At 50.2% G+C, this 25,452-nt stretch overlaps 7 protein-coding genes and 1 pseudogene across 7 annotated transcripts; 5 read left to right on the top strand and 3 right to left on the bottom strand.

Annotated features, from left to right (window-relative positions):
- Positions 1 to 215: 215 nt before the first annotated feature.
- On the top strand, positions 216 to 2,639 carry SAPIO_CDS3027 (annotated as a pseudogene; the record flags this gene model as incomplete).
- A 300-nt stretch (positions 2,640 to 2,939) lies between these two features.
- On the bottom strand, positions 2,940 to 5,565 carry SAPIO_CDS3026 (uncharacterized protein; the record flags this gene model as incomplete). The annotated part of the gene is made up of 8 exons (XM_016785908.1): positions 2,940 to 3,064; positions 3,145 to 3,259; positions 3,311 to 3,390; positions 3,457 to 3,500; positions 3,814 to 3,935; positions 4,282 to 4,530; positions 4,587 to 5,009; positions 5,068 to 5,565. 8 exons carry the CDS (start codon positions 5,563 to 5,565, stop codon positions 2,940 to 2,942), a joined length of 1,656 nt encoding a protein of 551 aa, XP_016644690.1.
- Positions 5,566 to 6,684: 1,119 nt separating this feature from the next.
- Positions 6,685 to 9,682, top strand: SAPIO_CDS3025 (uncharacterized protein; the record flags this gene model as incomplete). Its single annotated transcript, XM_016785907.1, has 10 exons — positions 6,685 to 6,747; positions 6,803 to 7,813; positions 7,937 to 8,068; positions 8,177 to 8,278; positions 8,353 to 8,462; positions 8,521 to 8,656; positions 8,730 to 9,022; positions 9,093 to 9,249; positions 9,303 to 9,575; positions 9,635 to 9,682. The coding sequence occupies 10 exons, from the start codon at positions 6,685 to 6,687 to the stop codon at positions 9,680 to 9,682; spliced, it is 2,325 nt and encodes a 774-aa protein (XP_016644689.1).
- Positions 9,683 to 9,939: 257 nt separating this feature from the next.
- Positions 9,940 to 11,010, bottom strand: SAPIO_CDS3024 (uncharacterized protein; the record flags this gene model as incomplete). Its single annotated transcript, XM_016785906.1, has 4 exons — positions 9,940 to 10,641; positions 10,712 to 10,765; positions 10,837 to 10,850; positions 10,923 to 11,010. 4 exons carry the CDS (start codon positions 11,008 to 11,010, stop codon positions 9,940 to 9,942), a joined length of 858 nt encoding a protein of 285 aa, XP_016644688.1.
- A 362-nt stretch (positions 11,011 to 11,372) lies between these two features.
- Positions 11,373 to 13,506, top strand: SAPIO_CDS3023 (uncharacterized protein; the record flags this gene model as incomplete). The annotated part of the gene is made up of 4 exons (XM_016785905.1): positions 11,373 to 11,579; positions 11,814 to 12,135; positions 13,027 to 13,293; positions 13,364 to 13,506. The coding sequence occupies 4 exons, from the start codon at positions 11,373 to 11,375 to the stop codon at positions 13,504 to 13,506; spliced, it is 939 nt and encodes a 312-aa protein (XP_016644687.1).
- Positions 13,507 to 14,474: 968 nt separating this feature from the next.
- Positions 14,475 to 15,308, top strand: SAPIO_CDS3022 (uncharacterized protein; the record flags this gene model as incomplete). The annotated part of the gene is made up of 3 exons (XM_016785904.1): positions 14,475 to 14,578; positions 14,643 to 14,761; positions 14,845 to 15,308. The coding sequence occupies 3 exons, from the start codon at positions 14,475 to 14,477 to the stop codon at positions 15,306 to 15,308; spliced, it is 687 nt and encodes a 228-aa protein (XP_016644686.1).
- A 319-nt stretch (positions 15,309 to 15,627) lies between these two features.
- Positions 15,628 to 19,008, bottom strand: SAPIO_CDS3021 (Uncharacterized protein; the record flags this gene model as incomplete). Its single annotated transcript, XM_016785903.1, has 8 exons — positions 15,628 to 15,918; positions 15,982 to 16,166; positions 16,221 to 17,450; positions 17,499 to 18,006; positions 18,072 to 18,231; positions 18,287 to 18,619; positions 18,701 to 18,882; positions 18,964 to 19,008. The coding sequence occupies 8 exons, from the start codon at positions 19,006 to 19,008 to the stop codon at positions 15,628 to 15,630; spliced, it is 2,934 nt and encodes a 977-aa protein (XP_016644685.1).
- A 1,029-nt stretch (positions 19,009 to 20,037) lies between these two features.
- SAPIO_CDS3020 (putative Xaa-Pro aminopeptidase P) lies at positions 20,038 to 22,157 on the top strand (the record flags this gene model as incomplete). The annotated part of the gene is made up of 4 exons (XM_016785902.1): positions 20,038 to 20,173; positions 20,254 to 21,343; positions 21,402 to 21,663; positions 21,732 to 22,157. The coding sequence occupies 4 exons, from the start codon at positions 20,038 to 20,040 to the stop codon at positions 22,155 to 22,157; spliced, it is 1,914 nt and encodes a 637-aa protein (XP_016644684.1).
- Between the last annotated feature and the right edge of the window lie 3,295 nt (positions 22,158 to 25,452).

The raw sequence follows: 25,452 nt of genomic DNA, 5'->3' as shown, positions 1-25,452 counted from the left end.
CTTCTAATAATAATAATAATAATAATAATAATAATAATAATATATAATATATATATATATATATATATATATATACTACTTTTTTTAGGTTACAATGCTTATATAAGAACAGTGTTAGCTTAATCTGGAGTCGAGATAATTCTAACTTAGCCTGCTTGGGTAGTGATCCGGAAAGTGTTGCTGTCTCTCCAAGCCAGCATCGCAATGATACCACTATGAAGATCTATCCGTTTTATTCCTGGCGCGTTTACATATTACACCTCTCCATATGGACCTGTGTTGCAGCAGCATATACCCAGCCAGGCGAAAACGAGGCTCATTCCGCATGTCCCTTTAAAACCGTCAACTACATAACCCATACTCTGCCTCAACAATGTCTGCGGGCTAGTTGGGCAACGCCTGTGTTCACGCAATCTTCCACTCCGGAGAGGCCAACAGCGAGCACAACAGCGAGCACAACCCTGGGTGAGACCGATCCGGGACCCTCAGACGCAGCTGCCTCTTTCGGAGACCGCAACAATCCAATCCTTTCTTTCGAAGAATGGAAGGAACTGATGCTCCGCCAGCGTGGCCAAGATCCCCAAGAGCTGCAACGGCGGCCGCCTGGTCCCGCGCGACACCACAGCGACCATGTAGTCGATCTAAGCCTCGATAGTCTCGGCGACGACGCGGAGATCCCTCTTAATTTTGAAGTTCTCTCGGACTCACGCGATGAACCTTCAAACCCACCTATTCAACCACAGGCTAGCGACGAGCCTGTCAAGGTGCTCTATGACGATGGAAAAACGCAGTATTATCGCAGCAAAGATGCCGGCAAGACATGCAAAGAACGATTCTCTTACTCGTCATTTGATGCTGGCGCGACCGTTTTGAAGACGAGTCCGGGGACAAAAAATGCAAAGGCGATTCTTTTAGAGAACAAGGATTCCTACATGCTCTTTGAGTGTCAAGCCGAAGAGAAATATGCCATTGTTGAACTAAGCGATGACATTTTAGTTGACACGGTTGTGTTAGCAAACTTCGAGTTCTTTTCTAGCATGGTCCGACACTTTCGTGTGAGTGTTAGTGATCGATATCCTGTCAAGGCTGACAAGTGGCGCTTTTTGGGTACTTTTGAGGCCAAAAACTCGAGGGATATTCAACCCTTTCTGGTCGATAATCCGCAAATCTGGGCGAAGTATGTGCGGGTCGAGTTCATAACTCATTATGGAAACGAGTACTTTTGTCCGGTGTCTCTACTCCGTGTCCACGGTACGCGAATGATGGAATCGTGGAAGGAAACAGAACCTGGTGCCGAAGAGGAAGATTTCAGTGGCGCCACCAACTTACGGAGACTGGAGGGTGCTCCACCAAACGATGAGAGCGGCGCAGCTATAATTGGCGAATATGGCTTGTCTCCATTACCTGATGTCCTTCTCTTCTCGGAGATGCTGCTTGATGAGACATGTCCAGCATTCCCGGCAACAGCTGGACATCCGAGCACCATTACTGCTCGCGAGCCAAGTATGGACGCATCTGGCCGCCGACAGAGGACAGACTCCTCAGATGTTCCACGGGTTTTAGTGCCGGACCCAAACCAGGACTCAGCAAGCACCTCCCTGCGACCTCGTGGAGACACTCCGGCCTCCATTGATGGGGAGACGCCAACATTGGTTGTTGAAGAGCAAGCCCGGAGTGCAAATGTCTCATCTAACTTCGCTTCCGAGACGACTAGTTCTTCATCACAGCTCAAGGCACCCGAGATACCAGCCACTCATTCCAAAGACAGAACCACCACTGCTGTGGCAAATTCACCAGCCCCGCCCATCGTTCAGGATAGCTTCTTTAAAACCATAACGAAGCGTCTCCAACTCTTGGAGGCTAACGTAACCTGGACTCTCAAGTACGTCGAGGACCAGTCCAAGTATTTCCAAGAAGCCTTTGTACGAATCGAAGAACGAAGGCTGTTCAAGCTCGAGGATCTCATGGAGTCTTTCAATCGCACCGTACGGGCAGAGTTAGATAGTCTCCAGCAACAGTACGACCAGATCTGGCAATCGACAGTCATCGCCCTAGAGACCCAGAGGGAGCACTCTCAGAGCGAACTTGTCGCGCTTTCGTCAAGATTGAATGTTCTCGCTGACGAGGTTGTGTTCCAGAAACGCATGTCAATCGGGCAGTCCGTACTACTCCTGTCATGCTTAGTATTGATCATCTTCTCTCGTTCTATAGCGAATGCCTCAACCCCGCTTCTCTGGCAGTCTCAAGCCGACGCACCATTTCTGGACAAGGACAGTCTATCGAGAATGCTCACCCGTGTCAATCGACCAAACTTAGGCTTGGGCAGCCCCTTGCGTCCACAACAAACCCCGCCCACTGAATCTGGCGGCCCAGTCGGTTGTCATAATGATGCCTTCGAGGACGGCGTGCCATGTCGGTGTGCTTCGGAAAAGGGGGAGCTGCTTTGCCAATCTCAGCCGTTTACGGCAACGAGGCGGGAATATCCTCCGTCACCCCAGAGCCAACCTTGGGAAGGCCGAGGCGACTTGTGTCAAGGGCTGCCCAAACAATCTAGGATAAAGTCGCAAGTGGATGATGAAACTGCTGTACCATTTTCTACGAGTCGCTCGCGAAAGCCTCTTCCCCCTCTGCCCGAATGAACGGCATATCGCCAACGTGATTATCCGGCAATGCGGATCATCTCTCATAGTACTGAATTAGGACAGGAATGCAGCTCTGCCAGTTACCACCGTCCTGGGCTACTACGAGCCTAGATCAACATTCATGGCCTGTCATTCGGCCTTAAACTATGCGACAAATATTTGGAGCCTACCTCTGGGTATAGGCGGAGGCAAAAAAAGGAGAAAAAAAAAGAAGAAATAAAAGAAAAGAAAAAAAAATCGAGGCATTAGGCAGTCAATCCCACGAAGAAAGAATCGTTATCCCTTGACCCCAGCTACCTAGTAGCGCTGGTCGTGGGGATGCTGGATGGAAGCGTCATACTCATACTCCTCGAGGGCTGCTAGTCTCGTACCGCGATCATACTGTGAACGCCGGCGGCGTTGTTCGTCACGAAAGTGTTGGCCTGCGTTTGGGGTGAAAAGGCCTAGGCCGTCTAAGTTAACACCCGCATGGCCGGATTTTTGCCTCCTCCCGGGTACATACCAACGTGCTCGGCGTTCTCACAGCTCCTTTTCATCTTGGACTGGTTATCGGGTTTCGGGAATGGCTCCTCCTGGCCAGCTAGCTCAGGTTTCGGACCATTGGAGGTAAAAAACAGCTTCGGATGTTTAGTTTCAAAGACAGCTTCCTGGTTCCTTTCTTTACTTACCTTGGGCCGATAGTGAGGTGGCTCCAGCATCACGGAGCTATTTCGAAACTTCTGGACGAGACAATCTTTTCCCTGGATGGCTAGGGTGGGTTAGAGGGATAAGCAGGTCATTGGCCTCCCAGCAAAGTGTCCTTGTATCCACATACTCGCATATGATATTTCCGCAACCTTGTCGCTCTTGAAACAATTCCTTTTATAGATATTAGTGTGTGCATCTCAGGGAGGCTTTGCTAACAGAGTTTACCATCGTTGGTTCCCGCGAGCCTTCATAAACTACGGATTGTAAGTTGCAAGAAAATGATCAGGTCCATGTCAACTGGGTCACGCACGTCAATGATGTCAAGAGGCTATTTCGCGAGTTAGGTCTGGATGAGCCGAAGGCGAGATTCAAAGCCGGCTGAACCACTTACATCAACAAAATTTATAAACGCATATCCCACGCTGTACAGTTCGGCGATGGTTAGGAAGCTTTCCCCTTGGTGGCGCTGGGCGAGCAGACTTACTTGCAGTCATTTGCAAAATCAATCCTCAAATACATGAAGTCGTACTTCCCCCAGCTCGACTCATCGACAATCCGTTTAAGCATAGCCTGGTCAACCTTGTTTGGGATGTTTCGAAGCATGATCTATCGAAGTATGTTAGGCGGGGGAATTTTCTTGGGTCGGGGCATCGAAACTTGCCGTCGTTCGAACATCTGTTCCTTCTCTGATCCGGTTAATATCGACGTGGTTATGGTGGCTTGAGGTGGTGTAATGAGACCCTCTAATGCTACGCAAAGCATTTTGACGTCGAAAGCCTGATCTCTCATTGTTATGCGTATGCTGACGTGTCTCGAGCCCCCCACGCGATCGATGACGAGGTACCATTTCCGACCCGACCGCACGCGCCGCAAAGGCGGGGAGGGGAGCAAGGTCGGAATCGAGTGGAAGACTAGGACTCATTGGATAGGCCAATGCTTCAGGAGATCTTACGACCGAATACATGCTTCCCGGAGACCGCAGCGAGTCTGGCGACATGGGCAACCGCTCAACCTGTTGCTGAATTCCACCCACCTGCTTATACCCTGGGCCATCCGCTCGACTGGGTGATTCTTCACTGATGCAGGAGATCTCACCCACGTACCCTTCTCGGTGAATCATCTGATCCGCAGGGATTTGAAGAAACCTATTGGAAGGTGTAGTAAGGTCCTGGGAATGCGCGGTCGCCTCGATTTGCACCCCCTTCAGATGTTATGGATTAGCGCTGCTTCAAGCAAAATATCCATGGGCCTCCGTACCTCTATGGCCATTCCGGTAAGTCTTGTCACCGCTCTATGCGCCGCTCCAGCGTCACAATATTCAACGATGACCCTGAATACTCCGCCCCGGAAGGGGGCTAGCTGCTTCATCGAGAAGATTTCCGAATGGGAATGGAGCAACTGACAAATGGCGGCCTCCGCACCGTGGTCGTCAAGCTTCACACCAGACTGTACGGTTGCGACGACCATTATTTGACCTTCTGGCAACGCTGTACAGCTTGGAGGCGGGTTCGCATTTGTGATGCCGGACACATACTGAACATTCCAATTCATGTGCGAGCGGTAGGAATTTGCAAATACGAAACACGCATCCCGAATGTCCGTGAAGTAGACAGACGTGAATGTCCCAAGGGCTTGCGAGACCCTTGTGCCCTTGCACTGGAATCCGAGCTGGCGCAGAGTCTGTAACAATACCGTCAATCTTGAGATGCTAGAGAGACTTTTGGCCAGAAGCACTTACTTCCATAAACACATCGACATCTGCTGGGATGACGGTGCTGCTAGATGATGTGAAAAGGAGGTGACGGGAGACCCCAAGCTCGGCACTCGATAACTGTGAAGTCATCGCGGCGTAGGGCGACATGAGGGGGGCATATGATCCACCTAGAGCGTCGTGGCGGCTGTTAACGAGAAAGCTCGAACTCGGCTGGAAACAAGAGGCCGTTGGTGACAGCTTTCGAGCATCACGCTGCGATTCAGAGGCTTGTTTATCGATGACTGCCATTGGCATACAAGCCAAAGCGCTGGGTGGTTCGATGGGGGTCCCGGCTTGTGTTGAACCAGGTGCATTCGAGATGCAGGGGGGAGTCTTGGGAATTTGGGGATCGGCCGTTCGCGCCTCTTGATGGCCTCCCATGGAGAGACAAGGCTGGGGAGAATTAGGGGCAGGTAGGGCGGTATCAGGGCTGTCACCTTTGAGCCCCAGACCCGTTTTGCTCCACGGATTTGGGCTCGTCATTGGAGATGCTGAAATTTTCTTGCCGGGCCCGAACTACTTGGAAGTTCTCAATCGATAAGCCTTTTTTTTTTGTCTTTGCGGGGAGAGAAAGAAGCGTTGAGCTGGAAGGGGTGGGAGAGGGAAGCTGAAGCCGTGCTGGGAGGATGGCTTGAATTGCCCCAATCCTGGGAGCGCCGAGGTGAAATATCTAGAAGGTGCGACCATCGACGGTTTCGAACTTTTGGCTTGAACGCACCTTCCCGCCCGGACGGGTCTCTTGTTAAATGTGGTATTGATCTTATCATCTATCTCCCATGTAGCTACGGTTACGATGGCGGCTCCAAGAGAACAGGCACCAAACGTCGACACATGGTTTGGTCGTCTAGTCATACTTTTTCTAATTTCTTCTTTTCTCCTTACACATTGGGCCAACATCCTTTACGATTCTTCACATCGCCCTTGGCTGGGTAGCAGAGGGTAACTGACTCCGAAAATCCTCATCTCCACGACTGCAGCTAGTGACTGAGTGTGGAGGTGTGGTTATGCTGAACCTCGAGACTCGGAGGTGACGATGAGTACCACGCACTCTACTCATTTAAACAAGAAGTGATTTGATGTTCCTTCCAATCACTGGCAGGAGGAGTTGTTTATGAATTACACTTTTTGATAGGGGATTATATTATAATCAAAGTTTCACGGTAAATAAGAAACGCAAGAAATAATAGAATTCTCCCAGAATGCGCTCTCTCAAGGCTTGCATCGTGGGGATGAGGGCATCGGCATCAGAAAGGAATGCCAACTGAATGATCTATGTACCCAGATATGGAATACCAGAGTCTCGGTAGCCAATAACCAATAAACGGCTTAAACGAGACCATGACTATGCTCGCTGCAACTGGCTCATTGGTCTCTGATTGATCCTTTGTCGATCGATGAGTGTCTGCAGTTGGAGTTGAGACTTGGGTAGTGGGAGAGCCGTCGACCACTTAGTCAGCATTCCTCTCTTTAATCATACTCCTTGACGTTTCGACGGGAGGGCGAATTTCAACTCTCCTTACTGCTCGCTTCGATTTCACTGGTACATATGAATGATCTTTATCTGGGTGTTAGGGTTCGATCTGATTGCTGTCTAGTGGAGTCATGGCCAAACCACTCCCGCGCAGAACCCTCGTCTATGAGGATTATGGCTCTGCAGTTGACCAGGTTCGTCTCCGAGACCTTTTTCTGCATTCTGACCTAACATTGCTTTCTCCCGTAGATTATATCCCCCTCTTCAGACTCTGAGTTTATTGATCAGTTAATCCACGTCCTCAAGGATGCCGCGAGCACCGAGCGGACGGCCACGCTCCTACAAAGTCTGGGGGAATACTCAGACGACAGGGAGGCCGATATTGAGAGGATAGGATTGACCCGCCATGAAGAGTTCCTTCGATCCGTCAATCAACTGCAATCGATCCGTGAGGAAACAGTTCTCCTGACCGACGAAATCCTCAAATTGAATCAGTCCATCCAGTCCAGTACGGAGATACTAGCGGAACAGAAACAGGCACTTGTCAACACAAGGGCTATTCGACAGAATATCACAGATGCTTCCGACGCGTTGCGAGGCTCTTTAAACATTCTTCATGCTGTCAACCAGACCCATGATCTAATTAGAAAGAAGAAATACTACGCCGCCCTCAAGTCTTTAGATGATCTTCAGAACGAGCACATTATTCCCACTGTCCAAAACAAATATGCAACCCAGCAGAGGCTGGCTGATATCATCCAGAAATCCATCCCGGCGTCCCAGAAAGTTATCTCAGAGGCAGTGATGACGGATCTGAATACTTGGCTCTTCCGAATAAGAGAGACATCGCAATTTCTCGGAGAGGTCGCCTTTTACCACACAGAACTGCGGAGAACAAGACAACGAAAGCGTGTAGAGGACGACAAGTTTATGGCAAACTTCAAGCTCAACTCTGCTATCGAACTTGTATCAGATGAGGCAGAGGAGTTTGATGTGCTTGATAACGACGAACTTCAGGTTGACTTCACGCCTCTATTCGAATGTCTTCATATATACGAAGCCCTCGGACAGATCGATAAGTTTCGTGCGGAATATTCTGCCACCAGGCGACAACAGAAGGACCTACTGCTCCCTGTTGCTGTTAGTTTACTGGAAGACGACGAGCTATCCCTTAGTAGTCTACTGGAGGGCATCACTGGATTTGCTATCATCGAAAAGGCAACCATGCGCCGTGCACCGCAGTTACGGTCCGCAGTTGATGTATTTCAAGCCCTTTTCTCTCCCTGCCAACCTTATTCTATCACTCCCCTTCCCCTGAACTCAATCCGTCACGTGGACTATAGCTTCACTTCTGGGATAGGTACTAATACTTGCTATGCCTAGGTCGAGGAGCTCTGGGATTCGATGTGCCAAGCTGCCGTGAACCTTACCTCGAAGGCACTGAATGATGTTACAGACGCCGAGGTGCTATTGAAAATCAAGGGGTTTATCTCCCTATTCATCCAGACAATGGAGGTAAGAGCCAGGCGAACTTTTCGAAGATTGGATCATTCACGCCTCATCGTTCTTTTTTGAAGTGGGAAGCTATGTTCACTCGGCAGATCTAACGCCACTATTTCATAGGGCTGGGGATACTCAGTGGCAATGCTTGACAACTTTCTCCTTACCTTATTCAACAAATACGCGGAGCTCCTTAAGCGGAGGTTTAGTGAGGATTTCCAGGAGGTATGTCTATATTCATGAGGCCCGGAGATTGAATGTGTGCGTAGCTTACTGATTGACTCGATGTGCTCTGGTAGATCGTCTCTACGGATGATTACATGCCTATGACTATCCAATCACCAGAGGAATACGAAAAAGTAGTGAATGTCAGCTGGTTCAGCCCGGAGAAACCAACGCATGAATTAAGGTAAGTCTGTGGCGTTGCTTCTCCCTGGTTTCCCTGCCTAACAGAGCGTCATTTACAGTTTTCCCTGTGTCCTGCCGTTCTCTCAGATGTACCCGCTATGCTGCATTGATATCCGCAACTTCCTCAACCAGTTTTATTTCTTCTCAGATGATCATTTCCAACACCCGAACGTCATTGACGAAACCCTTCGAAAGGTAGAGTCAAATATGGCCCCCGGCTACCCTAGATGTATGCATCGTCTCGTCGGAACGCTAATCGCAAAGTTAGGCTCTTGACGAGCTTCTTGTCGACAAAGTTTGCAAGTCTCTCGTTGAACGACTCAGCTCGCAGTATCTGGGGCAGATTGTCCAGATTTTAATCAACCTGGAGCATTTCGAAATTGCCTGCCACGAGTTAGAGCAACTCCTCATCCGAGCACGTTCATCTACATCGGCAGGCGGCCCAGTGACTTTGGAAGCTACTGAGCAATTTCGTAGTAACAAAAAGACAGCCGAGAAGCGCATTTTCGAGCTTGTTAACTCGAAGATCGATGACCTCGTGGATACTGCCGAATATGACTGGTATGACATGTCAACGAAGTTGTATCAAAAAACGAAATTGTATGGAGGAATGCTAACGCGCCTTCCCCAGGTTGGCGGCTACCGTTGCCTCAGAAACAAGCAATTACATGCAAACCTTGACGACTTATCTGGCAAATATCATGAATTCAACCCTCCTTGGGTTGCCTCGGGAGATCAAGGAATTGATTTACTTTGACGCCCTTAGCCACGCTGCCAACAAAATCCTCGTACGTCTAGAATCTCTTGCATTTATTTGGTTCTCCATGTGCTCACAAGGCAGGCTCTCCCGTTATCACCTGAAGTAAAACACATCAATCCGAACGGCGTGGCTGCATTGGCGAATGACGTCCAGTACCTCACAGGCTTTGTCGACCGCTTAGAAAATGGTGCCATGTTAAAGGAGAACCTCGACGAGCTGCAGCAAACCATCAACCTAATGCAGTCTGACAATCACGACGAGTTTTTCGATATTTCTACCCGCAACAAGAAGTATGGCCGCGTCGATGCGATGAATGGACCAATTCTACTTGAAAAGTATGGAAACGTCACGTTCGTTTTCTTCTTTATCTTCTGGGTATCTGTTTTGGCTGACTTCGCGCATCCACTTCTTAGGCTCACCTCGACGGTACAAGGGTCGAGCCGAACGGCCGCCCTGGCTAGTTTTTCATCTCGCTTCGGTATGAAATAATGTTGCTCTGATGAAGTTGTAGCCACACGCCTACCGCAAGAGGCGGCTGTCGCACCACGTCGAGCTGGTATCTTCAGATTACTTCAACCACGTCTCGATCCCCAACGACGTCGCTGCTTGCTCAGGAATGAGCCAAGGACGCATTCCACAGCGAAAACCTGACCATGGGTCTATTCAAAATCTTCCGAAGATATAGGGCCCTGAAAGCGAGAGGATGAGCGGAATGCATCTATGACCCATAGCTAACGTGGGGGCCTACCTGCTGTGGTTGCATGGTGGAATAGCCATACATCCCTTCAATTTCACCGTACATAGGCGGCTGTGCCTGACCATACGGTGCCGGCGGAGGGGCTTGGACCTGGCCCGGGTACATGCCAGGCTGGCGGTAATCTTGTTCGGGACCGATAGCATGCCCGGCAAGGCCGTAGTCGGTTGGTCCTATCTGATGAGACGATTGTCCATGACTCGGGGGTTGAGTCAGGCCTCCGTGTTGGCCAGGGAGTTGTGACGTCGTAGGAGGTGCAACGGGTATTCCCTGCGCGCCTGCACTCGACTGCGCCGCAGCGCGCTTGGCATGGGATGAGGCCTCCTCACGAGGGACAATATCAATCAAGAAGTCAAACATGTCTGATTTACTGAGGGCCGAAGCAATGTCAGATCGTTGAAGAGTCCGGCGCTTGTTTTCTTCCGCGTGAATCCAAGCTCGCATAGTGAGTTCGGTTATGAATATGTCGCATCCTTTTGCGAAGAGTATTGGCGCTTCCGCAGATATCATCTTGACCTCGGGATCTGCTTTCATAACTTTTTTTATCCTCGCCAGAGGCAGTTGGTGAAGTTTGTAGTCGTGCGTGTCGCTCTCCAGATGGTTGATAGTGTGCTGCCAGTAAGTGGTGAGGATGTCCTTATACTGACCAGTAAGCCCTTGGTGAACCTGTGATTTCGGTACGTTAATCTTGGTGCACTCCAGCTAATACGTGCGATCAAGGACTGTCTAGACGTACGTTCGCCCAAGGCCCAGTGTAAAGATCAGCTGGCGCAAAGCCCTTGGCAGCGAGCTATTAGCAGCGACGTGTCAGCGAAGATAACCTTCAAACGAAGATGCCCAGTGGCAATGCACACTACTTACTGCCGCGCAGGCGCCTGTTTTAGGGAGTGTTAGTCCAACCAAGAAGCGAAGAACCGGAAACTAATCGGCTGAGGAAAGGAATATACCATAGTGGCCGCCCTGGCTGGTGTCATAGACAGCCTGCGGATGGCCGTCTTGAGAATGCGAAGATGGCTGTCCGTGCTGAGGATCCATAGTGCGTAATCCGTCGACGAAAAAAAAAATTATATGTCGAGTCTCGCGTTTCGTGGTGGGAGATCGCGTCCGGAGTCAGATGTGGATGAGTTGGGGTAGAAGTAGAGGGGGAAGCGATGATTGTGAGGCTGCTTTGGGAGACAGTTAAGCACAACATCGAGGGCGGTTGGGCCTCTTGGTTAGTCGCCTTACGTAATCGCACTGCCATATGCACATTTTCCACGACAAATCCTAGCAACATTTTTTTTCCCTCCCTCACTTCATTGTCCACACACCTTATCTTTAGATGTTCTTGAGAATCTCACACGTCCACACGTCCTCACGGCAGCGCCCTACTCTACATCTAAATCTAGCCTTCGCTCATGGACCATATGGGACTATCCAGTAGCCAGGTGGAGGAGCTCCTGCGATCCGCAGAGCATCGACTCGAAGAGAGCCCGGGTGAGCCAGACGCGCTCAAGATTCAGTCAAAGACTTCAAACCCTATTCCAGACATCCCGGGCACTCTCAAGAGGAAACAGATAGACAATATCGGACCCAGAGCCACCTTGGAGTCTACCAAGAGTATCGTAAGTTGTTCGCCATTTCTTTGGAACCGTCAAGTCCTGGCACCGATCGATGATGAGATGCAAATTGCATCTGATGGTGTACCGCGCCCGTCTTGGGTCTGTCATTCACCTCTATCCAATGATGCTTTTATATCATAGTTACTCTGATATGCCTGGACCTGTTGTTACCATTCTCCCTAGCACCATATTCTCACCTTTATCTCTTCCACTATAACGCTAACAGAATGGTTCCAGGACGAGACAGATACTGCAGGCCCCGCATGGTTCGATCTTCCTAAGACAAAACTGACCCCAGAACTTAAACGAGATTTCCAGATCTTGCGTCTTCGGGGCGCCTTGAACCCTAAAGTACACTATAAGAAATCTGCTTCAAAAACTCTCGTACCTCGGTATTGCCACGTGGGCGAGGTCGTCGAAGGCTCCGCAGATTTCTACAGTGCTAGGCTGACAAGGCGAGAGCGCAAGATGACTTTCGCGCAAGAGGTGCTTTCCACCAGCGGCCTGAAAGCTCGGTCCAAGTCAAAGTATTCCACTATACAGGAAAAGAAGATGAGTGGTAGGAAGGCGTACTATAAGACAAAAAGGCGTCAAGCGCGTCATTAGTGCCAGATCTTGTTTTCTGTTTTAAAATTAGTCGTGAGATGTCGTCCGAGTATGGTGCAATCTGCCCGGTTGACTCGATGCATATTCGTTCTCATCATCGTTGGTCTGGTTTCCTGAATGTACTCAATTGTATGGACCAATATTAATACCTGGACCTTGATTATATCTTCGTAGAATTGTTGACCGAGGGCTTCTTTTTTTGGAGATGACAAGAGATCAGCTGAAAGTTGATGTGGGGCATATTTCTCACTTGCAGGGATCTGTCTATTATTGCCGTCCTGGCGTGGTGCTTATGTCAGCGGCCCGACATCCATTCTTGAACTTTTCTGAGATCGAGAAAAATAGAGAGCAAGCTAAAGGGCACTCTGGTCAAGGACTTGGGACCGCATCTGAACAAGACCATAGATGACCCCGAAAATGGCCCTATATCAGTTGGGCCGCGCGCTTAGGCACACGAGAGTACTTCTACCCCTTCGCTCGCGTCTTGAGGAAATCAAAGCCTAATACATACTCTTTAGTCCAATCCTTACCCTCTTGCCGCGCAGGCACTCGTATCGCGGAGTCGCACGGAAGTCCCGAGATTTCACTCTTCCTCGTACGCACCCTTGCTTCATATTTGACAATTGGCCACCTAGCTTACACTCGTCAAGATCTGGAAAGATCGCAGATGCTACCAGTCGCACATCGGAGAGTTCGGTGCAGCCAAGCGAAGCCTACCTCAGATATCCTCGGAGTGTGCAAGCCCTTTACCTCAGACCCTTGCGCCGGGAAGCTGAGTATGGAGTTCCGTCATGCGACCTGCAGTTACGATCCTATAGTGTACGGAGTTTAGAGTTTTTCGCAGATTTCGCCTTACGAGCGGCCTACTACCTCAAACTTCCCGCCTTTGGACCTGTTCCGTTGCCTCGAATCACCGAACGATGGACTGTGCCCCGAAGCAACTTCATTTTCAAGAAGTCCCAAGAAAATTTCGAGAGAATCACCGTTCGGCGGTTAATACAAATTCGCGATGGGAACCCTGAAAGTGTACAAATATGGCTGGCGTTCTTGCAGAAACACGCTTACGCGGGGGTTGGCATGAAGGCAAATCTCTGGGAATTTGGCAAACTTGGTTCGTGTTTGTGTCGCTTTGATCTATTCATTCACTTCTATCAAGATGTTTGCTAACTCTGGGTGTTAAGCGGCCGGTGGCGACGCGGAATCTACCATATCACAGGAGTTGGAGGAGAGGTGGAGTCATCTTGGTCTCGATCGCTCGCTGGGATCTGCGGACGCTGTGGAGGAGTTACTGAGGAGCCGACGATCCAAGACAATGGGATCCTGATTGCCCTTTTTAGGTCACGGCCATAGTAGCATCGCCACACATGCAAAAATTGCGGTTGTAGATATAGTGTATAATACATTTAGCTTGTGAGAATGGACAGTGAACAAATCTGCATTAATACCACCACTTTCAAGTATGTAGATCACCATGTCGCTCGATCCAATGTCGGGACGTCCCGGGTGCATGGCCCATTAGGTGGTGTACTTCGTAGTTTACATTTTGAAGGAGGTTGTGATTAGTCATCCATCCTACGAAAGGCCCGGCGAGGCTCGGCATTCAAGGTAGGTAAGGAGTTTCTTTATTCTTTCTTGTCCTCTTCCACCAGAAGGAATCTCGAAACTTTCCTAGGGACTGTGTAGCTCGTACAAGCCAATCTCCTTGCGTAACTTTCCAGGCCACAAGGATTAACCACATCTCTACTCACTATGTTTTCGAGAAGCACAAGGCTGGCCCGGCCGGCCTATGCATTTTCCAGAATATGCACACGCTCTCTCAGTAGCCATCGGGTGATCTTCTCTGGCATCCAGCCCACAGGAACACCTCATCTTGGTAACTATATTGGTGCAGTTCGGCGCTGGGTGGCTCTTCAAGATGAGCCCGCCGAGCAGTCTGATTTGTTGTACTCTGTAGTCGACCTTCATGCAATGACTTTACCGTCTGCCCCCGAGGACCTTCGACGAAATCGAAGGGAATCCGTGGCGTCTCTCTTGGCCGCGGGAATTGATCCAAGCCGATCAGCGCTCTTTTACCAATCCTCGGTAAGCCCGTGTCAAATGACTAACATAATATCGCGGCGGTATACCGCTAACATATTTGTAAAACAGGTTCCTGCTCATTCAGAGTTGATGTGGATACTGGGTTGTAACGCGTCGATGGGTTACTTATCTCGTATGACGCAGTGGAAGGTTGGCTGCGCTGAGTTTCTTTCCAGGTGGCCAAGGCTAATACACGCATAGTCCAAACTGTCCATGTCCCCCTCCGCCACGGTCTTAGATGAAGGTGTGAAGTCGGCGCTGAAACTGGGCCTCTTTTCATATCCCGTCCTGCAGGCAGCGGATGTTCTAGTGTACAGGTACTTCCACCCTTGAGCCGCTATGATTCATCTGGGAACGGTCAGCTAAGCAGCCCTGTGCAAGGGCAACGCATGTTCCGGTTGGAGATGACCAGCGTCAACACCTCGAGTTCGCAAGGGAATGTGCCAATGGCTTCAACAGCATCTACGGCAAGCTTTTAGTTCCGCCTACGACCCTTACATGTTAGTGGAACAAGATTTTTTTTTTTTTTTTTTTGGGCCGCCACCCGCACGCACAAGGCAGCTAACATGACAGACACATTCAGCACCCGACCTTCGTATAATGTCCTTGCAAGATCCTTCTCAAAAGATGTCCAAGTCACATAAAAGCCATTGGTCACGGATCCTCATAACAGACGAGCCCGAGGAGATCAGGAAGAAAATAATGAGCGCGGTGACGGATTCCGATAACTTTGTATCGTACGACCCTGTCGCTCGGCCCGGCGTCTCCAACCTCCTCCAGCTTCTCGCGTACTTTGACGAAGATAACAGAACGCCCGAGAAACTAGCTTTGGCGCTATCCGGCGAAAACGTAAGTCTAGGGGGCTTAAAGCAACGGGTCTCGGAGTCGATTATCGAAGGCCTAGGCGGCATCAGGGATCGCTATCTACGACTTCTTACCGAGGGCGATGGAAAGTTCATCGACCATGTCGCAAGTGAGGGTGCAAAGAAAGCCCGCTTGAGGGCTGCGGAAACAATGGACCTAGTAAGGCAGGCAGTGGGGCTATAAAAGGCATTCCAAGTCCTTATTCCCCTTTCACTCCCCCCCACCCCTCTTTGTAAAATAGCAGCGGCTCTGCAGCTAGGCAGTCCGTGTGTATATCATTTGGGTTGAATAGAGGAATGTCGATTGTAGGAGGTTCTTCTAGATTGCCATACTACTCGTTTCGTGGTTCGTTTCGTTCACCATTTCAGGTGGCATAAGTAAACTTGCTCCCTCTCGAAGCAAGCCAGAACTCTCTTACCACCTGATTGGTCTGGCGGGCTCCTCGGAGGCTGTCCCTTCTTAGAAGCTGAAGATATATATATATATTTGGACCGGGTAACATCTATCCATACCTGATGACTTTTCTTGCGAACGAGAGCTTTGCTTCCTCGGAGATATTCTGACTTGGAAAGCTCGGATGAAGGAGAGCTGCGCGCATCCAGGTCTGTGCCATTGGGTGAAGTGATGTTATCTTCTTGAGGGGTTCGCTAAGTTTATCAAGCTCGCTTCGCGAAGCATTACCTCCTATATTCCTCATGAGCGAGAGCATGATTAGCGGACCCAGCTCTTGCATTACGCGCTGGATTAGCTCCTGGTGATGCTGGTTAGGTGCGCGGTAACCTGCAAAAGTAGCCTGCGAGGTTTGTGTTAGTGCGCCATGTTAACATGCCGGGCACCGATCATCAAATCAACTTACCCAAAACTCTGCTGCAGCTGCCTTAGGGAGAGGTTCTTGGCTGTCAAGGACGGTAAGGGTAAAGGAAAAGAAGAAGGCGAGGGAGTCCTGTGGTTCGAGGAGGAGGACAACACCAGGGTCTTTCACGAAGAGCCTACAACAGAAATCAATAGCGTGCTGAGAGAGCTCAGGATCATAATCGACACCTTCTCCCCATTAGTATGTAGTCCAAAAGTTGAAAAGGGATGAATGTCTCCTACTAGGGAGTTCGCGGACAAGGCGGATGACCCAGTCCAACGTGAGAGGCATAACGTCGCCCCAGCCCTGGGTCCTTGGCGTTGTCGAACTAACAAATGAGCAGGCCATGCCGATGAGGGCTCCGATTCTAGCAGTAGAGAATGGCTGCCGAATCAGATACCCAGAAATCGTGGCAAGGGGGAACACGAAAGGCCCAGGGACCGTCTCCGAGAAGCCAGCTCTGAAGATATTGCAGATGGATTCGATGACTTCACCACTCGAGGGGAACGTAACCTGCAACTCCGTGACTATGGTCAGTATGCGAGAATACACAGAGCGGAAGGGCTCCGTGTCAGGTCGCCGAGTCAAGTTCGTTTTTTCTGTATCTAGATCAACTGGGACGTCTGCGGGCGCCTGCAGACCCTTGCCTAGGTTAACGAGACATCGAAGGACGCGGAGACCAACGTGGAGTGGAATTTCAGCGATGGGAACATCTGCCAGACAGCGGCGCCCGCAGCGACGAAGGCTCGAGTCTACGTCGACGAGCTCGGCGCTCCTAGCGCCTAGAATACACCGCTGGGCATCGGCGGAAAAAATATCTAGCAGTTGATGGATCGTAGCTGCCTGGGCCTCGTCGTTGTCGAAGGCTTGGATGACGGAGCCGATCGCACCAGTGATCCTCTCATTTGCTAGACAATCCAGCTGCGCCTGGTCGACGATCCTTCGATATTCGGCCAAAAAGGTATCAACCTCGCCAATAAGCACAGTCCTACACGAGGAGCAAAGCTTATGTATAGACTTAGATGCCGGCCCGGCCAATAAGGGGTCGCCCAAAACAGAGAATAGCAGATTGAGAGCGTCCGGCAGGCTCGATACGTTTCGCTCGAAGTATTCGGCGAACTTCTCGATAAGTGCGATGCATGACTGTCGGGTTCGCAAAGGTATGCTCTGGTTATCCTGTCGAAGGATGCCGAAGAAGGACGGGGAAAACGTTATGCTCAGATCGTCATCGCACGCCGACTCGCTTGCGATGCAATCGGCAAACGCGCCTAGGCAGAACGCAGCTGCCTCGAGCTCCGCCCAAAGCTGTGATGCCGTAGCTTGTACTGCGAGGTCCACAAACACAGAGACCAGTTTATTTCCCGAGATCGCATACATAGACTGCAAGAGGTCCGCCACATCTTTCCGTGCGTCCATAAAGCCCTCCCGCTCAGTGGAATCCCATTCAGAAATAATTTGAGGGGGCGGAAACACTATTTTTTGACATGCAAAATGTACGGCTTGGGTAGCATATGTTCTACCTTTGGAAGCAAGTGCTTCTTGGCCGTCGCCAAAGTCGGCCATGGACTCGACATATGTGGACCAGAACTCGACTGCTGGAGTAAAGATTCGGTCATCTACTGCGGGAAAGCCCTTCGCAGCCAGAAGACCACAAACCGACTCAAGAAGCTTTTCAGAAAGCGGGTCAGGTTCAGCTGCGAGTAGCGTGTCCATTTGGGAGTCTGCAAGAGCAATCATGAATAGACCAAATTGCAGGTTTTCAAAATCGAAGTCCCCCTGGATCAAACGATCGTAATACCGAATACCAACCTGGCCAACGCTCATGTTCATGAGCAGGCGGATGTGTGGTACTGTTAGGAAGCCATGATGATTGGAGAGGAGCTCGGAAAGTAATTCCATCGAGGAGGCAAATGTAGCGTCATCCGAGGCGACAGCCAGTCCGTTTACAACCCGTGGGATGAGGTTACGGAGATGTTCTAGAAGAGGGTCAGACCGCGGTAGGGAACGGTGAGCAAAGGATGCCCATGGCTGGCAAGGGAATGCCTCTGTTAGCTGATAATCTGTAGCCTGGCTCCGTATCCCCGCGAGCATACGACCTTGTGATTTGAGGGATGATCCCGCACCTGGAGGCATTTGATAGCGCTTCTCCGGAGAGATAACCTAGAACTTGCGTCTCTTTCCGGGTCCAGGCCAAGAGATATTAGGGCTGCTACATCTTCAATCGAGTCACGAATTCCTTCGTAGATGGGTAGACTGAGATATGTTAAATTCACATGCGTGGACAGCGGAGCTGCAGGCGCAAACATACTGATTTGCCGAATTCATATCAACCTTTGCCGCCTCCTCCACAAGGTCGGTTGCGAAAAGCAAACAGGCTTGCATTGCGCGAGGTTCAAGGTTTGGAATGAAGGCTAACGCATCGTCAATGTCGTTGGGGTTGGCGTGTCGTCGCAGTTGAAGGCAACATATAAGATACCGTAAACACGGGTAACAGTGGGTGGGAAAATGAAGAAAAAAGGTAACAAGGGCAGTCGACAGTTTCCTCGTGACAAGTCCACTGGAGGTATCCAATGCCGACTCTGTGAACCAGCCTAGGAGACGTGTGAAGAGCTCGCTTAATTCGTCCCCACCGAGCGAGGAGCTATCATAGAATCATTAGCATTTTGCCAGGCGCAGAGGTCAGGGCTGGGAAGAGATGAAGCCTGTACATCGATCCACCTACCTATCTGTGTTCAGCTTTACAATCAATGTTAATGCGCCAAAGAACCGGACCTTTTCGTCCGGACGAGACAACAGGTCGCGAGCAAGGGCCCAAGCCTGGTCGGACCTCTGTATCCGATGAAGGACGTCCTGGATCTGGGAAACGATGGCCGGGGATACAGGTTCATAGAGAGCATGAATCAACTAAAACCTCAAGCATGCTCAGTTATGATCCTGCGAAGATGATGAGATGACAAAAGGGCAAACTCAAAAACAAATGCTCACGTTTTCGACCTCAGGAAGTGAGGAAGGTTCCTTGATGTAGGCCATGATTGGCGAGTAAGTGTTAGGCGCGTGTCAAGAACGGCCAGTATCAGGCTATGGGGCTGTCGAACGAAGCTTGGCTGCGTTCTTCGATGTGCTCTCTCATCCTCTAAATTCTAGCCGTGTACGAAGTACGAAGTACAAGGAACAGCGGCATTGGAGTTGGATAGGAACTACTTCGTAAACTGCGATCAATTCAATTCTTGCAAGGTGCAGTGTGGACGTAGACATCAATCAATGTAAGGTGGGGGCGGGGTTTTGGTTTTGTTCCACCAAAGATCAATAATGCTCGAACGCCTAAATTATTAATGTGGAGAGAGCGAGAGGAGAGGGGCTAATGAGCCTTCAATTAAGTATTCAATGTTGTCTTGCTGTCTTACAATGAAGGGAAGTAAGTGCCCTTGCCACCAATGATGGAGTAATTTGCAGTAAGTCAAGCTCGGTCGGGTCGTTTGCTTCCTCCTGCGACAAGTGCGTTGACTACTGGGACTGAACTTGTCAAGACAATACAATTGTAATGAATGCATGGCCAAGCCAGACCTCGACTTAATAATCCCGGGACCTTGTCGCTGTCAGGCAACGCAGACATACAAAGGGAGAGAGCCTCCAATTGTCCGGTATCTCTGCTTCCTGCTTCGTACATGCAATTGAAAACGAAGTACAATGGTACTTAGGGACACAGTGCCTATTCTGACGAAATCAAACCCCGCAATTTGCAGCTTCCCTGTGGAAGCATCGACCCTGGTATCATTGCTCCCACATTGGCACTTATGAAGTCCGAAGTAGGAACTCAGTAACTTAACCTGCGATAACCGACCCCCTCTTGGACCATATCTACCGCGCCTTTCTCGTAGGGAAGTCTTCCGGGGCTAACCGTGCATGTGGCCCTCTGTTGCGCGAAAGAGTAGTTTATGTAGGGCCAGGAACCTCTCTCTCTGCCTCCCGCTTACATTTCCTGGCTCGACTCACCTTCTCCCTACTCGACAAAGAGCTTATCGGCTAGATCAACCCCTCCCTCACCGGTGCAGATTTCTGATGTCGCGAGTTCAGCCGCAAGACGTCGCGTCGAAGTTCAGTGCCGTCGATGGCGCTACGGAAAGTGGGAAGGGGACGATGAGCCGTCTCAAGAGCCTTCGAACCTTCATGCGGGAGCATCATGTGGATGTTTACGGTAGGCTTTCCCTCACTTGTCCAGGAGACGCCCGGGGACCATTGGACCGTTATGCTAATCAAAACCATGTCGGAATCCAGTAATCCCATCTGAGGACTGCCATGCGTCTGAGTATATCGCCCGCTGCCATGCCCGTCGCGAATTCATTAGCGGCTTTACTGGCTCTTCTGGATGCGCAGTAGTCACACAACAGAAGGCTATTCTAGCTACCGACGGTCGATATTTTAGCCAAGCCTCTCAGGAGCTGGACGAAAACTGGGAACTTCTCAAACAGGGTACCCAGGAAGGCCTAACCTGGCAGGAGTGGACTGCGACTGAGGCGGCTGGCGGAAAAGTGGTTGCTGTCGACCCTTCTCTCATCTCGGCACCATCTGCGAAGAAATTATCAGAGAGGATTCAACGGAGTGGAGGAGCCGAACTGCTTCCTCTCGAGACGAATCTCGTTGACCTCTGTTGGGGATCTGACCGGCCCGATCCTCCTTCCAATGCTGTGACCACTCTACCCGACAAATTCAGTGGGAAGGATGTCCAGGCGAAATTGTCGGAGTTACGGCGGGAGCTGGCCAAGAAGAACTCGATGGGGTTTGTCGTCTCGGCCTTGGATGAGGTCGCGTGGCTCTTCAACTTGAGGGGCTCTGACATACCCTACAATCCTGTCTTCTTCTCCTACGCCATTGTTACACCCACTACAGCCACTCTTTATATTAACAAGCAACAGCTTGGTGCTAACACACTCGCGTATTTGGAATCAAATGGGGTCTCAATAAAACCGTATAGTGACCTTTTCACAGACGTTAGGAAGCTTTGTGATGCGGCCAAACCACAGGAAACGGCTCCCGGTTCCCCATGCCCTCGGTTTCATATATCCACGAAGGCATCCTGGGCGCTGAAGCTCGCCCTTGGTGGGGATGAGAATGTCGAGGAAGTTCGCAGCCCCATCTCTGACGCGAAGGCCATCAAAAACGACACAGAAATGGATGGTATGCGAGCCTGTCATGTTCGAGACGGTGCTGCGCTCATCGAATTCTTTGCTTGGCTGGAAGATCAGTTGGTAGATCAAAAAGCCGTCCTGGACGAGGTCGACGCTGCTGACAAACTGGAAGAACTGCGCCGTCGGCAGAGGGATTATGTGGGCTTGTCATTCAGCACAATATCCTCAACTGGGGCAAAGTGAGTAAATGTGCCCAAGCCTCTGATTTCATCCCACTTCTGACATGACGCTCCCCAGTGCCGCCATCATCCACTACAGCCCGAAGCGAGGCAGTTGCTCTGTCATTGACCCCAATTCAATCTATCTCTGCGATTCGGGAGCGCAATACCTTGACGGGACTACTGATACAACGCGAACATTCCACTTTGGCACACCCACGGACTTCGAAAAGCGCGCATATACTCTCGTCCTTAAGGGAAATATATCTCTGGACACGGCGATTTTCCCAAAAGGCACGACTGGGTTTGCGCTCGATGCCCTGGCACGGCAACATCTCTGGGTAAGTTGATTCTCGCCTGTTCTTTCATAACAGCTCCCATGATTGCACGTAGGCTTATCTTATTCCAGCGCGAGGGCCTCGACTATCGCCATGGAACCGGCCACGGAGTTGGCTCCTACTTGAACGTACATGAAGGTCCCATCGGAATCGGTACCCGTGTCCAATATACGGAAGTTGCACTGTCGCCAGGAAACGTCGTTTCTATTGAGCCTGGATATTACGAGGAGGGCTCATTCGGCATAAGAATCGAGAATGTCGCAATAGTTACCGAGGTGCAGACGGACAAATCTTTCGGAGACAAACCCTACCTAGGCTTCGAACATGTCACCATGGTTCCTTTCTGCCGAAATTTGCTAGATGTCAGTCTGCTGACAGAACCAGAGAAACAGTGGCTCAACGAGTATAACGCCGCGATTCTTGCGAAAACGGAGGACTTGATTCAGGCAAATCCAAAAGCATTGACTTGGCTTAAGCGGCAAACGCGCCCAGTTTAAGAGTTGTTTGCAGAATCTACATGCGTACAAGCGCGGCCAAGATGAGAGTAGTACTGAAAGATAGCTTAAAGACGATGTTTCCGTCGTTCATGCTCAGCAGATATTTCCAACGAGGCGTCCCAATGACTCTCCGAAGAACTCCCATACTATCGAAACCAAACCTATCGAGTGCCTGGATATACTCGGAAGGTTTCAGACTCCGTTAGCTAGAAGTGTGATTGGAATAAATAACCATCTTCAACGTACCAACATGATTAACCCACATAGACCTATGACTACAACAAGTGCTTTGGAAAAGACGCTCAAGACGACGCCGACACAGAAACCTGATTCGGGGTTAGTATAGAAAGCTGAGGAGCTGGGGCCAACTTTGGGCAACTTCTGTGAAAATGTGAACAACCTGCAAGGCTGCCACTGGCCAGTTGACTGACTGTGGAGGCTCTGACAAGAGGGCGATGGCTTAGGACAGGTCCTATCCCCCCTTTCAACCCTTCTTGCTGGTCACATTTCAATATGGACCTTCCTGGGAGGCAGAGAAATATCCCGATCCCCGGAAGCAGAGGGTGCGCCTTGATAGGTTTAAACAAGCCGCGCCTGAAGACTCGTGGAGGCATTATGGTTGTGATTGGGTGAGGAGAGCTTTTGGATGAAAACGAAGAGCTAAGTCGGGTCGAATATGCTGATTGTGCAGGTAACCTCAAGCTAGGTTGTACTTACATCAACTGATTATCAGAACATCGTCATTCAGATGGGAATGGCTGGCTTTATTAGTATCAATTTCTTTATTCGAGATAGTGTCCTTTATTACAAACGGGGAAACGGCCGCTAGCAAGCAGCAAACCCGAAAAAGAAAGGAAGGAAAGTGAAGAAAGAAAATAAGACAGAAAAAGAAGGGAAAAAAAGAGGGAGAGGGAGGGAGAAAGGGAGAAAAAGGGTATCAAATAATATTATTAAGAGACCAAGGACAATGCTCGAGTTAATCCCAGTGGGATTTGATTTGAGCATGATTGTCTCAACGAAACAGCAGTGAAAAAGTCGATTCCGGAACACCATGCCAATGCCCGCTCCAGACGCCAATATCGAGTCCATCTCTTCTCTCCACCGATAATGCCAAGAGAGGAGTCCATATATACCAAATAAATACCGTCCAGGCTTTTGATACAACTAACCCAATCCGCCCCAAACGCCGCGTATTCTCCTTGCCAACTGAATGTCTTTTTGCATGATAGTTACCCTCTTGGCATGTATCGCACAGAGGTTGGTATCTTCGAAGAGATGGACAAGAAACGCCTCTGCCGCCTCTTGGAGCGCCATTATGGCTTGCGATTGCCACCTTAACTCTTGGTCTCTAGGTACGAACGAGAGCGCAATTTCGCGGACCTTCAGTTGCGTCGGACTCGTTAGCACTTGAGGAAAGAACATGACACTGCGTCTGTCCAGGTTCGCGATCAGGGTGCACTCACTAGTCTTGCGAATGGGAGCTTGAGGAGCAACAGTTTAGTGTTGCTCTGATAATGCCTAATCTCTCGCAGCGCCACAGTTCCAGGTCGATATCTTCTTTTCGCCCTGTATGGTACGGGGTCACCAGCTTGGACGTGTCAGCATACAATACTCGGTCTTGTTCCGAGAGAATTTACTCACGGCGAACCCCACTAGCTCTTGAGCCACCGCGACTTCCAGTGGAGGTCCTGGGGGGCATTGTGGCCGTGCGTCTAATGAGCAAGAACGAGATCACAGGTGTCCTTCCGTGTTCGAAGGACAGAAGTCAGGCGGGAAGAGTCGGCTTTGAACGAATGGAAGGAAATAATCCGGGGCTATGTCAAACAATGCAGGATGGTCTCGAAAAAGGAGAGTCTATGATACATGACAGCGGCACAGGCAGTTGGATTTCTACTTAATAAATGGCTCTGGAATGGACGTGAGGGAGGACGTGACGAGGACGTGACGAGACGCGTTAAGAGCCAATTAAAGGCAATACTACTCTCCCCCAGCCCCACGATTTTTTCTCCCATTCCACACACGCCAAACGGGCTTACAGTACCAATATGGTAAATCGTTCAAAATAGCACAGTGTGATTCCGTCATTGGATAATTGTCTGGTGTTGTGATTATATAATGACAGCAAGAACTGCGCTCAAACTCCTTGCATTCTCATTGTTGCTGCAATTCCTGCCCCACAAGGCTACAGGATGGAGAAGATTCCAGCTGTCATCAATTTGTTCCAGAGCAACATTATAGACGCCACCCTGTCCCCCCAGGCCTTTTAGCCAACACCCATCACCTCATATCCAGCTTCGAAGCGTTTTCTTCTGGCCACAGGCACGATAATACCTATGCAGACGCTTATTTGCCTTACCTGGTAGCTTGGTTAATTCCAAGAATCTCTTCATCCCCGCGATCGATGCTCCGCCATGGATCAAATGATGGGAGACGGCGCAAGGCTCCCTCTGGAGACATGGTTTTGGGAAATGCCTATCTGTACGCGATGGTGGACAACTGCAACCTTACTCACCAGCGCCCTAGTGCAATGCCAGATCCTCACGCCATTCCAGTTATTCTACAGCTTTCGTGCCGTCTTCCATAAATACCAGGTGAGGGACCGTATCGCCCACAACCAGACATTCTAACCTTTCTTCCACAATGATAATCTTGCTAACCCGAACCCGTGGCCATATCTGCAGTATTGGCGCCTTCTCACGACCTTTCTCTACTTCGGGCCTTTTTCCCTTGATTTACTCTTTCACGTTTACTTTCTCCAGCGATATGCACGCCTTCTCGAAGAATCATCAGGAGGCTCGCCGGCACATTTTTCCTGGCTTCTTCTCTACGCGACAGCCAGTCTCCTCTTGATATCACCTTTGGTTTCGATGCCATTCCTCGGACATCCCCTTTCATCCACGTTGGTATACATCTGGTCCCGACGTAACCCCGACACACGCCTGAGCTTCTTGGGCCTGCTTGTTTTTACCGCACCTTACCTTCCCTGGGTTCTCATGGGATTTAGTCTCATCCTGCATGGCACAATACCGAAGGATGAGATTATGGGGGTTTTCATCGGCCATATCTGGTATTTTTTCAATGACGTGTACCCCCCCCTGCACAACGGATCCCGGCCTCTGGACCCCCCAGGCTGGTGGAGAAGGCTTATCGACGGCCGACGTGCTGAAGACGAATCGGCTAATGGTATTGACAATGAATTCGTCGTGGTGGGGGCCCCAGAGGTCGTGCCCCCCGAACTACGGTGACGCAGCTCTCCCTGTTAGGTGTATTTAATCTGCCCCGGACAGGTGATTCA

The sequence above is a fragment of the Scedosporium apiospermum genome (genome assembly GCF_000732125.1).
Source record: "Scedosporium apiospermum strain IHEM 14462 chromosome Unknown SEQ_SAPIO_0087, whole genome shotgun sequence".
Lineage (NCBI taxonomy): Eukaryota > Fungi > Ascomycota > Sordariomycetes > Microascales > Microascaceae > Scedosporium > Scedosporium apiospermum.
This window is presented reverse-complemented; position numbering and strand designations above follow the sequence as displayed.